The sequence below is a fragment of the Scyliorhinus torazame genome, chromosome 17, assembly GCF_047496885.1.
Source record: "Scyliorhinus torazame isolate Kashiwa2021f chromosome 17, sScyTor2.1, whole genome shotgun sequence".
NCBI classification, from domain to species: Eukaryota; Metazoa; Chordata; class Chondrichthyes; order Carcharhiniformes; family Scyliorhinidae; genus Scyliorhinus; species Scyliorhinus torazame.
In genome coordinates, this window is record NC_092723.1 from 145,955,951 (window position 1) to 145,969,548 (window position 13,598).

At 45.7% G+C, this 13,598-nt stretch overlaps 1 protein-coding gene across 2 annotated transcripts in view; it reads left to right on the plus strand.

Moving 5' to 3' along the window:
- flii (FLII actin remodeling protein) overlaps positions 1-13,598 on the plus strand; it is a 108,392-nt gene that overhangs the window by 44,722 nt on the left and 50,072 nt on the right. For both annotated transcript variants that reach the window (XM_072481231.1, XM_072481232.1), the window contains 2 exons: positions 3,494-3,673; positions 8,894-8,973. In XM_072481231.1, coding sequence (XP_072337332.1) covers positions 3,494-3,673; positions 8,894-8,973 — 260 coding nt within the window. The remainder of the gene's footprint in view (positions 1-3,493; positions 3,674-8,893; positions 8,974-13,598) is intronic.

Sequence of the window (13,598 nt, forward strand, 5' to 3'; positions counted from 1 at the left end):
TCAGGATCGAATCCGGGTCCTCAGCGCCGTGAGGCAGCAGTGCTAACTACTGCATCACCGTACCACCCTGCTTTCCTCCTTTTAAGATCCTTTTTAGCACTGACCTCCTTTGACCAAGTGATCTGACCATGTGGCTCAGTATCATGCTTTAAAAAAGTCCTGTGAAGCGCTTTGGGGGGCTATGTCAATCTAAGTTGTTGGTGAATCCATTTCACTTCCTCGACAATCAAATCTGAAAATTGGACTGCTGATCAGATTTATATTTTTACCTTTCTTTGACCATAAAGCTTGGTTTCTTTGAAGAAAAAAGTTAATTCTTTTTCAATAATGAAGCATTCATAATGAGTATTTTCAAGTAGATAAGCTGTTGATGGCAATATCATGACTCTTTGGTAAGTCATTTGCTCTCCATATGTGGCTGCTTGAAATTACTTGGACTGACACGGCTTTAACATTTCAAAACTGGGTACTGATCAAGTAATATTAGTCTGATCAGATTTTGATTACAGATGTTGACTGCAGTTATGGATTTTCATCTCACCTCAAAATTGATAGCTTCTGTCGAATAATTTTTTTCCCCTCATAAAAACCATCAAACCATATAAAGTTACGGTGCAGAAACAGGCTATTCAGTCACACATGTCATCACCATCAAAAAAGAGAAAAAAATAAATTGACCACCATTTTCCAGCACTTGGTCCGTGGCCTTGCAGGTTACAGCACTTCAGGTGCCGATCTGGGTACCTTTTAAATGGGTTGAGCATTTCCACCTCCACCACCAACTTAGCCAGTGAATTACAGTTGCCCACCATTTTCTGGGTGAAAAGGTTTCTCCTCATGCCCTCTCTAATCCTTCTACCGATCGTCTTAAATCTGTGCCCCCTAGTAATTGGCCCCTCAGCTGGGGAAAATAAGTCTTTCCTGTCTACCCTGTCTAGGCCCCTCCTAATTTTGTACACCTCTATTAGGTCACTCATTAGCCTCCTCTGTTCTCAGGAAAACAAGCCCAAACTATCCAAGCTCTCCTCATTGCTGCAATTTTTGAGCCTGGCAACATTATTGTAAATCTCCTCTATATCCCGCCAGAACAATTATTGCCCTTCCTGTAATGTGGTGACACAAAACCCCAGTTGTGGCCTAACCAGTGTTTTATACAGTTCCCTCATCAGATCCCTACTTTTGTATTCCAATTCCTTGCCCAATAAAGGGAAAGCATTCCATATGCTTTCTTGACCACTTTATCCACCAGTCCTGCCACCTTCAAGGACCCGTGGACATGTACTCCAAGGTCTCTGACTTCCACAAACTCTCTCAACATTGTGACAAATGGAGCATTTTAGGAATATAGGCTTTTAAATATTGGGGTGATTTAAGGATTAAAATCCTAGGGTTGTAGTGTGTTTGACTGCAGTGGTCATGTTTTTTAAAAGGATTCTGTGTTTCAGTACCTGGGAGATTTTAGGAGTTAAAAGGTGAAATTGACCAGAGCAATGTGGTTTCCAGTCTGTGGGTTGACTGGGGAAAGTCCCTGGGGAATTAATGTGCTTTCAGCCTGGAGAGTTAAGTCTGCAGCTTGGGGAAATGATGTCATTGCTGTGTGGAGCTAAGGGATGAAGAGGCATTTTGGAAAAGCTTTGGAGAGGAGTTGTCTGATCTGCCTGACACTGAGTCCACAATTCTCTTGCCGTAAGATAGTTAGGAAAAGGATAATATTTAAAGCAGAACAATCTTGTCTGAGGACAAGGAAGAAAGTGAAACACACCAAGTGAACAAGCATTTTGAAGACATTCAGCCAGGGTCTGAAGGGGTTCGAACAGGAGCCAAATCTGTTCTGCAAAGCAAGTATTACTCTATGCCATGCTGATTTGAAGATGGATTGAGAGCTGCATGTTTCTTTTCTTGTTTAATGGGGAATTGGGTAGTAGTGTTTAAGGGGTTATTGAAAGCTGTTCTTTTCAGGTGTGAAGTTAAAGAGTTTAATATTGTATTTCTATAAAGTTTTGTTTTAAAAGTGCCAAAACCCTATTTCTTCATGCAGTTATTCCTGGAGCAAATCATTCTTTCTGCACAGTCTTAACAAACAAACCAAAATATTGGGGTTTCAGGCCAATATCCTAGCAACTGTTGAGGTCTGATCTGGGATTGTAATATTTTCCTATTCATTGCATATTCCCTTGCTTTGTTTGCCCTCCGCAAATGCATTACCTCACATTTTTATGGATAGAATTCTATTTGTGACTTCTCTGCCCACTCAACCAAAGCATTAATATCATGCTAGAGTCGATAGCAATCCTCTTCACTATCAATTACACGGTCAATTTTTGTGTCATCTGCAAATTTCCCAATTATGCCCTCAATATTTAAGTCTAAAACATTGATATAAGAAACAGCAATGGCCCCAACATTGAGCCCTGTGGAACACCACTGGAAACTGTTTTCCATTTGCAAAAACATCCATTGACCATTGCCCTTTGTTTCCTGTTACTGAGCCAACTTTGGACCCAACCTGCCACTTCCCCTGTATTCCATGAAATCTCACAACAGAAGAAGTCCTAAAAATATAGCACATTGCCTGGTCCATCCTATTTTAAAAAATTGCATAGATTGGTTCTCTTATGAGGTATAACTAAATGCTGCCGTTTGCAAGCTCTTCCCTAGTTTTCTATCCCGTACCTCTGACTATGCTAACTGGTACTAGTATATGCTTCCACAGACACTGGGAGGTTTCAGTATCTGGGTGGATATTCTTTGTAGATGAACCCAGACAGTGAGTATTTATAGACTATTTCACCCTGGGAGCTAGCACAGTGTTTTTGTTTTCCTTGATATTTACACAATTGACATCCTTTGAAAAACACTGGGAGCAGAAACCATTATTCCTATTTCCTTTCTCTCCGCTCCTCACCAGCTTTTGACCTAGCCCAAGAGCAATGTGGCCAATTATGCCTCCTTACTGTTGCTTTACCAAGTTATATAAATCAGTTTTATGCTAGTGTTACCGATGCCTTATCAGCTCTCAACAGTTGCTAAGATTCTGAACCAGAGCCATAACTTTTTAAGTTGTAAGACGGTGCGGAAAGATTAATTTGTTCAAGGATTGATAATATAAGACATAGGGCTTGGTTATATTTTAAACAAACTTTATTAAAACAATAGAAAAGAAAACCATATTTAAACTTTTATAACAACACTCTACAATGAATATGCAGCGCTCGTGTCACTTACACAGAAGGACAAAGGCAATTTCTCTCCTCCCCCCCCCCCCCCCCCCCCATTCACCTGTAGATAATCCTGAATTAACAGGTGTTATAAATTCTTCTGAGAATATGGTAGTGGGCTTTCTTGAACTTCTGCAGTCCTTGTGCTGGTGGTGATTCTTATTATTCAGTGCCAACTGTTGGAAACAACCTTGCACTCTTTGCCCTCTTTTAAAAAAAAAAAAAAAAATTTTGAATTTTTATTTTGTAATGCTTAATGCTATCTTATTTTGCAGACCAACCTTGATGAAAATGGTGCTTTGAACTGGCAGATTTTCTACTGGATAGGACAGGAAGCTACTATGGATAAGAAAGCTTGTGCTGCTATCCACGCTGTCAATCTCCGGAATTTCCTAGGTGCGCAGTGCAGGTCAATCCGTGAGGAAATGGGCGATGAGAGTGAAGAATTTAATTTGGTCAGTACAAGTATAAAAGCTGATTGCACTTGAATATCGGTATTGTCTCGGTTGTTATCTGGAATGTGCCTGATTGATTAATGTGAATTATTCACTATTGTGTACCATTTATTTTTGTCCTCCCCTAGTGATAAAAGATTATTATTATTATCTTCCCCCTTTTTCAAAAAACTGACTAATGATAGGGTCCAGTTTCATTCACAGTAATAGACATTCACCAATATGCCAAAGCAGCTGCCTTCATGGGTAAGCCTAGGCCCAGAATGCTGGCAAGATATTCAAACACAGCTGAGAGTGATTCTGTCTCTCTCTGTTTTCACAAATGTGCTTTTCAGAGAATTGTTGATGCTGATGAAGAGTGTAAATTCTTACCTTCCTTTAGACTAATTATTGCATTTTTACTGAGGTCAGTTAAGTTACTTCAGATTGAGGCCAAACACTGTGACCTTTTTGGCCTGCATACTGTGCATTTAATTGCTTACAGCTTTTTTAAAAAAAATATTTTTTAAATTAAAGTTTTGCAGAGTTTTTCATAATAAATAGTAATAATCCTAACACAGCAAAATAGAGTGAACATTAACATAGTGCAAAAAGAGAATATACAATAGCAATTGACTAGACGTGACCCCATGCGCCTCAGTCTTCCCACACCCTCCCAACGGAGCACTCGCCCCCACTCCCCTCCGGGTCGCTGCTGCTGCTTACGTTTTAATTTTCCCTGAGAAGCCATCGGACGGTATTATGCCCCCGCTCAACAGCAGCAGCTCTGTACACTTGGCAAAATTATTTACACACATAAGTAGGCATCTGTCCGTGGTGTTGTCGTCCCTTGCTTCTCCCAGATGGTGTTCGCTGCCGTTGTCGTCTCGTTTCGCTTCTGTGCACTTCCGCTTCTGTGGCCCTCCCGTCTTCCCCGTTTTCTCTGTTCCTGTGGACGTTTTGGCTACTCTCCCCTGTTTCTTGGCTACCTGGCTATTCTTCTGCTTGTTTGTTGGCCACAAACAGGTCTCGGAACAATTGGGTGAATGGCTCCCACGTTCTGTGGAAGCAGTCGTCTGACCCTCGGATGGCGAATTTGATTTTCTCCATTTGGAGAGATTCCGAGAGGTCGGACAGCCAGTCTGCAGCATTGGGTGGTGCTGCTGACCGCCAGCCGAACAGGATTCTACGGCGGGCGATCAGGGAGGCAAAGGCAAGGGCGTCCGCCCTCCTCCCCAGGAATAGATCTGGCTGGTCTGAAACCCCGAAGACAGCCACTTTTGGGCATGGCTCCACCCTCATCCCCATCACTTTGGACATTGCCTCGAAGAAGGCTGTCCAGTACTCCACAAGTCTGGGGCAGGACCAGAACATGTGGACGTGTGGGGCTGGGCCTCCTTGGCACCGCTCACATCTGCCCTCCACCTCCGGGAAGAACCTACTCATACGGGTTCTTGTTAAGTGGGCTCTATGTACCACTTTTAGTTGCGTCAGGCTGAGCCTTGCGCACGTGGAGGTGGAGTTGACCCTATGCAGTGTTTCACTCCAGAGTCCCCACCCTATTTCGATCCCCAGGTCCTCCTCCTACTTCATTCTTGTTGCGTCCAATACGGTGTCGGCCCCTTTTACCAGTCGGTCATACATGTCACTACAGTTCCTTTATCTAGTATGCTTGTGTCCAGTAACTCTTCCAGTAGTGTCTGTCGTGGTGGTTGTGGGTATGTCCCTGTCTCCTTTCGTAGGAAGTTTATTAGTTGCAGGTATCTTAGCTCATTCCCCCTGGCTAGCTGGAATTTCTCTGTCAGTTCACCCAGTGTTGTAATCCTGCCGTCCGTGTATAGGTCCCTGACTGTCAGTGTCCTTCTGTCCTGTCCCCACCTTTTGAAGTTGGTGTCAGTCAGCGCTGGCGTGAACCTATGGTTGTTGCAGATGGAAGCTTTACCCGACATTCTGGTCAGGCCAAATTGTTGCCGTAGTTGGTTCCAGGACTGGAGGGTGGCTATTACCACCGGGCTGCTGGAGTGTTTTTTGGATGGGGATGGGAGCGCCACCGTGGCGAGTGCCCGGAGGGAGGTCCCCATGCAGGAGGCCTCTTCCGCGCACACCCACTCGGCTTCTGGCTCCTTGATCCATCCCCAGTGGTAAAGTTGTAGGTTTGGGAGACAAGCCCCCACCCCCCATACGAACGCCATGATTAGTTTGTCTAGTGCTTTGAAAAAGGCCTTGGGGATGTAGATCAGGATGGATCTGAATAAGAAGAGGTACCTGGGCAACACGTTCATTTTGATCGTCTGGACTCTCCCCGCGAGGGAGAGTGGGAGTGTGTTCCATCTTTGCAGGTCCTTTTTTTTATTTCCTCTGTCAGACTGATGAGATTCCATTTGTGGATCCCTTTCCAGTCATGGGCTATTTGGATCCCCAGGTAGCGGAATTTGTGTCAGGCTTGTTTAAGCGGCAGTCCCTTTAGGGCTGCCCCACCTACTTGTGGGTGTACCGGGAAGATCTCGCTTTTGCTCATGTTGAGTTTGTAGCCCGAGAAGGCGCCAAACTCTTTCAGGAGCGCGATGATTTTGTCCATGCTGCTCTGTGGATCCGAAATGTAGAGGAGCAGGTCATCTGCATAGAGTGAGACTCTGTGCTCTCTGCCTCCCCTTCGGACCCCCCTCCAGCTTTTTGCTGCTCTGAGTGTGATTGCTAATGGTTCGATCGCTAGATTAAACAGCAGTGGGGACAGTGGGCATCCTTGTCTGGTGCCCCTGTGCAGCTGGAAGTATCGGGAGTTGATAGTGTTGGTCCGTACGCTCGCCATGGGAGCGTTGTATAGGAGCTTTGCCCAGGAGGTGAACCCTGTTCCAAGCCCGAACCGCTGCAGTATCTCTGAGGTATTTCCATTCGACTCTGTCGAAGGCCTTTTCTACATCTAGGGAGACGATCACCTCTGGTGTTCTCTCCCCGGAGGGGGTCATTATCACGTTCAGCAGGCACCTGATGTTCGAGGTAAGCTGTTAACTTTGACAAAGCCCTCTGGTCCTCTGCGACCACCTCAGGTACACATCTTCTAACCTTTTGGCTAGGATTTTGGCCAGTATTTTGGCGTCTGCATTCAGCAGTAAGATGGGTCTGTATGACCCACATTCCGTTGGGTCTTTGTCTTTCTTAGGTATCAGCGAGATTGAGGCCTGTGCTAGCGTGGGCGGCAGTGTGCCCGCAGGTGCTGGGTCTGTGAACATCTCCCGCAGGTGCGGGGTAATTGCTTACATCTTGAGGATTTGTATAAACATACCAATCTCTAGAGAGATGAGGAGGCGGGGGTGTAGTATGGGGTGGACATGTTTGGCCGTACCCCAGAAGATGCACTGGAGGGCTCCCTGGATGTCCTCGCGCAAGGGCTTCAGGGCACTTGCCTGCGAAGTTTAAACTTCCAGTGCTTCCAATGGGCAATTACCCTGCACCAGGAACAGTCCGATACTCCGATTTAAATTGGAGACATTGGATAGTTCCAACTGTTTGAGCAGAATAATTATCCAGGAAATGTTAGAAGGATTAATCTTTCTAACTCCTGGGTAACTATGGTACTGACCCCCTTGACTCATCCTATCATATACACTTACACTTTGAGAAGCCAGGGAGAAGGTATTTAAACATTAGGACCTTTAAACTTACCTGGTTTAAGGTAACAAGTTCTGTAAAAGGAGGATATGGCTTTATTTGCCCCTCTCTAGAAAGCCTCGGGAGCCAGGTACACTGCACATTTCTTGCACTAGCCTAGGTCAGAAGTGCAGGCGAGAAATGTGTAGCTCCCGAACTGGGTAAGTAAAAAGTAGTGGAGTGGTAATCTGACTGTGATTGTCACTCCTTGGATGTTCTGGCCCAGTATGCTTCCTCTTTGCATAATATTTTAGTATTAAAGTTATGATTGCAGTGTTTAAATAATTGACATCAATATGGCATCCAATCAGCTCAAACATGGTACAGATGCCTCCTGACCTGGTGAGTATTTCCAATGTTTTCTGTTTCTATTTGAGTTCCAGTATCTATTATATCAATGTTTTCTTGATAGTTTGGTACTAGGAATGGCCCATTTCAAATCCCATGCAGCAGCAATTCTGAGCTTGTTGTTAATATTTGTAGTCTGTTAAACTTGAGTTTTAATTTGAAGCTCCTGGTGTGATTATAATCTCACCAAATGAGGTGTGGCAACTTGCTCTCTTTAGACAGGAGTTGATAGATTCATTATCATCAGCATGGTGGCACAGTACTTAGCACAGCTGCCTCACAGCACCATGGACCAGGGTTCAGTTCCGTGCTTGGGCGACTATGTGGAGTTTGCACATTCTCCCTGTGTCTGCGTGGGTTTCCTCCAGGTGCTCCGGTTCCCTCCCACAGTCCAAAGATGTGCAGCTTAAGTGGATTGACCATGCTAAATTGCCCCTTAGTGTCCAACGGTTAGGTGGGGTCATGGGGAATGGGCAGGGGAATGGGCCTGAATAAGTGCTCTTTCAGTGCATCGGTGCAGATTTGATGGACCGAATGACCACCTTCTGCACTGAAAATATAGATTTAAAAAAAAAAAAAATTTATTCAAGGCATTTTCACATAGGAAAAGCAGAAAGACAACCAACACCCACTCTCCCAATACTACCCCTTCTCCCATTCTGCCTTCCCCATTCTACCCCCCCCCCCCCCCCACCCATTGCTGACCCTTCAAACTTCCTTAAAGAAATCATTAAATAGCTTTTACCTCCGAGTGAACCCACAATCGACCCCCCTCAAGATGGATTTGACCTCCAGCCTCAGGAATTCTGCCAGGCTGCTCACCCAAACCCCCGCTTTTCGTGTCTGAGTCCCTCCACCCGAGCAAAATCCGTCTCCGGGCTATCAGGGAGGCAAAGGCCAAAACATTGGCCTCACTTACCCCTGAACTCCCAGGACTTCTGACACCCTGAATATCGCCACCTCTGGACTCAGGGCCACCTTCACTCCAGCACCTGGGACATTACGTCTGCGAACCCCTGCCAGAACTCCTTCAGCTTCGAACATGCCAAAACATGTGGGTTTGATTCGCGCCCTGCCCCTGCTCACACCTATCCTCCACCCCCCTCAATAAACCTATTCATCTATAAGTATTCTGTGATTCTATACTGGAGACAAATTTCAGCATGGATTTCAGTTTTACCAAATTGGGTATCTATTAAATGAATGTATAATTTTTGATAGTTTTAATATGTATTTTTGCTGCAGGTATTTGATAAAATTTCCTACATTGAGGGGGGAACAGCTAGTGGCTTTTACACAGTGGAAGAGACGCAATACATCACCAGGTAAAGGACTGGAGGGGATTTGGCTTTCTAACACAGCGGGTAGAATGAAGAGAGTCAAACTTTACGAATGGGGTTGTTGGTCTTGGGTTTGTTGAGTTTTGTTTTACCAATTCAGTGAAGGAAAGATCTTAATTAAAGAGGATATGCTTTAATGTAGTGTAATATTTTTCTTGCCTTTTGTTTCTAATTCACCCCACAAGATAATTGTTCCATTAGTCCTGACCGGAGGTCTTGTGATGCAGTGGGTAACGTTTCTGCTTCTGAGCCAGAATCTCTGGGTTCAAGTCAAGCTCCAGATCTTGATGGGCAAGGAATGTGTGTTCATGATGTGGCAAAACAAGTTGAATATCAACTTGTCAATCCTTCCAACATATGCCAATTGTAGTTGGTACGAGTGGGAATGATTCCTGGTCAGCCATGTGACGGAAAGGAATTGGAGCGTCGACCATCCCTATCCACAGCTCCAGGCTTCAGCGTGCATGTAAAAATGTCACAGCAGCTCTGACTCCTTGGAGGGCAGGTTGGCTCAGTTGGCTGGTCGGTTGGTATGGAACAGATTGGTGCTAACAGCACTGGGTTCAATCCACATTTCAGCTGGGGTGGATTTGGGATTTGCCTCTTTGCGCTTTCCTTGGTGGAGATTACGCTGCTGTGGGTTAGAACTGTCTTTGGGCAGAGAACTGAAAAGAAGTCCCGACCACTGGAATATAGTGTCCATTATCTTGATTAATTTCTTGATTAATAAGGGGATCAGGGATTATGGGGAGAAGGCAGGAGAATGGGGATGAGAAAATATCAGGCATGATTGAATGGCGGAGCAGACTCGATGGGCCAAGTGGCCTAATTCTGCTCCTATGTCTTATCACAATTTATCTCTGAACACAAATAGAAAGAGCCAAATCTGTAACTTAATTGCATGAATGTATGTTTTCACAGATCGAGCGAAAGGTAGGGTATAATGCAGACCCTTGTATTTTACTGAAATCTTGTGTGTCTATGTTAATATAATTAGATAATAGATATGTTTAATTATCCATGATATTGCACATGAGGTGCAAGCAAAAATCAATGTGTAGCCTTCAAGTCAAATGAGCTTAAGAGAGTCAGATATAATTGAATCAGTGCTCAGCTGTATTCCCCACATTTAAATTATGTATTCTGTGATTATTAAAATGGACACGGGAATTTATTTTTTGAAAATATTTTTATTGGTTTTATTGTTACTTATAATAGCATTTACTAGGGCTATCAACAACGGGGAGGGAAAAATTGGTGTACAAAAGGAAAAAATAGACAGACCATACGGCATATATTTCTGAAATGGTTGCTGGTCACTAACAGATCTTGGATCAGGCTGGTGAATAGCTTCCGTCTGTTGTGGAAGCCTTTCTCCAATCCCCGAATGGAGAATTTTATTTTTTCTAATTTAAGGAATTCTGCCAAGTTAGTCAGCCAGTCTACGGCCTTGGGTGATACTACTGATCTCCAGCTGAGCATGAGTCTTTGGCGGGTGATCAGGGAGGCAAAGGCTAAGGCGTCTGCCCCGCTCCCCAGTTCTGGCTGCTCTGATACCCTGAAGACTGCCACTAGTGGGCATGGCTCCACTCTCTTCCCCATAATCTTGGATATGGCCTTGAAAGGGTGGTCCACTACCCAACACGTCTGGGACAGGACCAGATTATATGGATATGACTAGCCTGGACACTCTAGAACTGTTCACATTCGTCCTCTACCTCTCCTACTCGTGTGTTCTGGTCAAGTAAGCCCTGTGCACTACCTTCAGCTGCGTTAGGCTCAGCCCTGTGCATGAGGAGGTGGAGTTTGCCCTGTGCAGTGCTTTGATCCAGAGTCCTCCCCCTAGCTCCATGCCCAGTTCTTCCCATTTATTCCATGTCTCGTCCAGCAGTGACCGTACTTCCTCTCGTAGTCATCCATGCAGTTACCGTCCCCTAGTTCTCCTGCAGTCAGACGTCTGTCCAGTAGGGCGTGTCCTGGTAGATGAAGGACTGTTGCTGTCTCCTTGCGGAGGAAGTTCTTTATTTGTATATATCAGAGCGCGTTCCCTTTCGGAAGCTGGAGCTTGTCCGTGAGTTCCCCCAGGGTCGCTACTCTACCGTCTACATATAGGTTCCATGCCGCCATTTCCTCTTTGTCCTGTTTCCACCTTTTAAAGGAGGTGTCCATTAATGTGGGGGTGAATTTATGGTTTCCTGCAGATGGGGGCCATGGTGGACATTGTGACCAGACCAAAGTGGTGTCTAAGTTGGTGAAGGAACCTAGGCAACACGTTCATTTTGATTGTATGCACTCTCCCCACCAGGGGCTGTTTGAATCCCTAAATATCGGGATCTGGTTTGGGCCATAAGGCCATAAGACCTCATACCTTGTAACCTGTGAAGGCTCCAAACTCCCTTAGGCGTTTCATTGTTCCTTCCACGCTGGCTAGGGAGTTTGAGACATAGAGGAGCAGGTCATCTGCATAGAGTGAGACTCTCTGCTCCCTGTGTCCTCTCTGGATGTCTCTCCACCCCTTCGCTGATAATAGCGATGGTCAGTGGCTCAATTTCTAGCGCAAATAACAGTGTGGCCAATGGACATCTCTTCCTTGTGCCTCTGTGCAGCCGGAAGTATTCAGAGCCAGTGGTGTTTGTCTGTACGCTTGCCGTAGGAGCGCTGTAAGCAGTCTCACCCACGAGGTGAACCCTGGTCTATCCCAAACTGTTTCAGTACCTCCTCCATTCGACTCTGCTGAAGGCCATCTCTGAGTCCAGGGAGATGATCATTTCTGGTGTCTCCTCCCCAGTGGGGGTCATAATCACGTTCAGTAGGCGTCTGATGTTCGGCATTAGTTGTCTGCCCTTGAAAAAGCCCGTCTGATCCTTGCGTCTACCACCGGCACGCAACGTTCCAGTCGCCTTGCCAGGGTCTTCACCAGAACTTTAGGAACTCAGTGTTTAGAGTGTGATGGGTATGTATGACCTGCATTCCATCGAGTCTTTGTCTTCTTCAGGGATCAGCGATATCGAGGCCTGCGCCAATGTGGGTGGCAGGGTCCCTCTTGATAGCATGTTGTTGAACACCTTCCACAGCTACAGGACCAGAGCTGTCACAAATTTTTCATAGACGTTCACTAAGCCCTGACTGCATGGGCTTAATACTCTCCAGGACTTCCCCCAGTTCTAGTGCCGCTTCCAGACCCCGTTTCTTTTCCTCCCCCACCACTAGTATCCAGCCTGCCAAGGAACCATTTAATCTCCAAGTCAGCCTCCGGGGGCTTGGAGGTGTATGGCCCTCGGTACAAAGTCACAAAGGCCTCATTGATGTTGTGTGGCACTGCTACTAGTTTGCCATTATGTCTTTCTCAGCTAGCGAGCCGTCAGGCTGGCCTTTTCTCCATGCTCATAAAGGGTCCCGCGTGTCTGGCGGAGTTGGTGGACTGCTTTCCTGGTGGAGAGCAGATCAAAGTTCTATTTGTAATTTTTTCCCTCTCTGCCAGTACTTCCACGGTCGGGGCCGTAGAGTACCATTGATCTACCTCCAATATGGAGTCAATCAGCTGTTGCCTAGCTTTCCTCTCTTTCCTGTCCCTGAGTTCCCTGTAAGCTATTACCTACCCCCCTTATCACTGCTTTCGGTGCCTCCCAGAATGTGGAGGCTGAGACCTCCCCGTTCTGGTTGCAGTTTGTGTATCTGTCCATGGCCTGTGACATTCTCTCTTAGAATGCCTTGTCACCGAGGAGGGCTGTGTCCAGCCTCCATGGGGGGGCGGTGGACCTGGCCAGCCTCCCGCCTCACATCCACGTCGTGTGGCGCGTGGTCGGTAAGTACTATTGCGGAGTATTTTACCCCTGGAAGCACCGATTTCCCCATAAGAAGTCAGTGCGGGAGTATACTTTGTGGACTCTGGAAAAGAAGGGGAACGCCTCCTCCCCCGGGTGTGTGAACCTCCATGGGTCCCCCCCATGATGAGTTGGTGAGAGTCCAGGTCGGCGATTTTGATACAGTCTGCATCATCCCAGTTAGGGGTGTTTAGATTCATAAGGCACCGCTGGTGCCCTTTAGCGTTACATGCCGTTCTCCCCGGGTCCGTTGCCATGTTTGTCGCTGTAAAGGTCTTTGCCTCACTGAACAGTATGGCCACCCTCCAAGCCCTCGTCCCGTAGCACACTTGTTAGGTCTGTCCTATGCAACTCTTTCTTGCACTCAGTCGGCCTTTCTCCTTCAGATACATTTTTTTTTTTATAAATACTTTATTGAAAATTTTTGGTCAACCAACACAGTACATTGTGCATCCTTTACACAATATTATAACAACACAAATAACAATGACCTATTTTATAAACAAAAAATGAATAAATAATAAATAACAAAAATGAAAACTAACCCTAATTGGCAACTGCCTTATCACAAGTAACACTCCCCAAAAATATAATTTAACAGTCCAATATATAATTATCTGTAGCAATGACCTATACATATTATACAGTATATATTAACAACCCTGAGAGTCCTTCTGGTTCCTCCTCCCCCCCCCCCCCCAGATCCCGGGCTGCTGCTGCTGCCTTCTTTTTTCCATTCCATCTATCTTTCTGCGAGGTATTCGACGAACGGTTGCCACCGCCTGG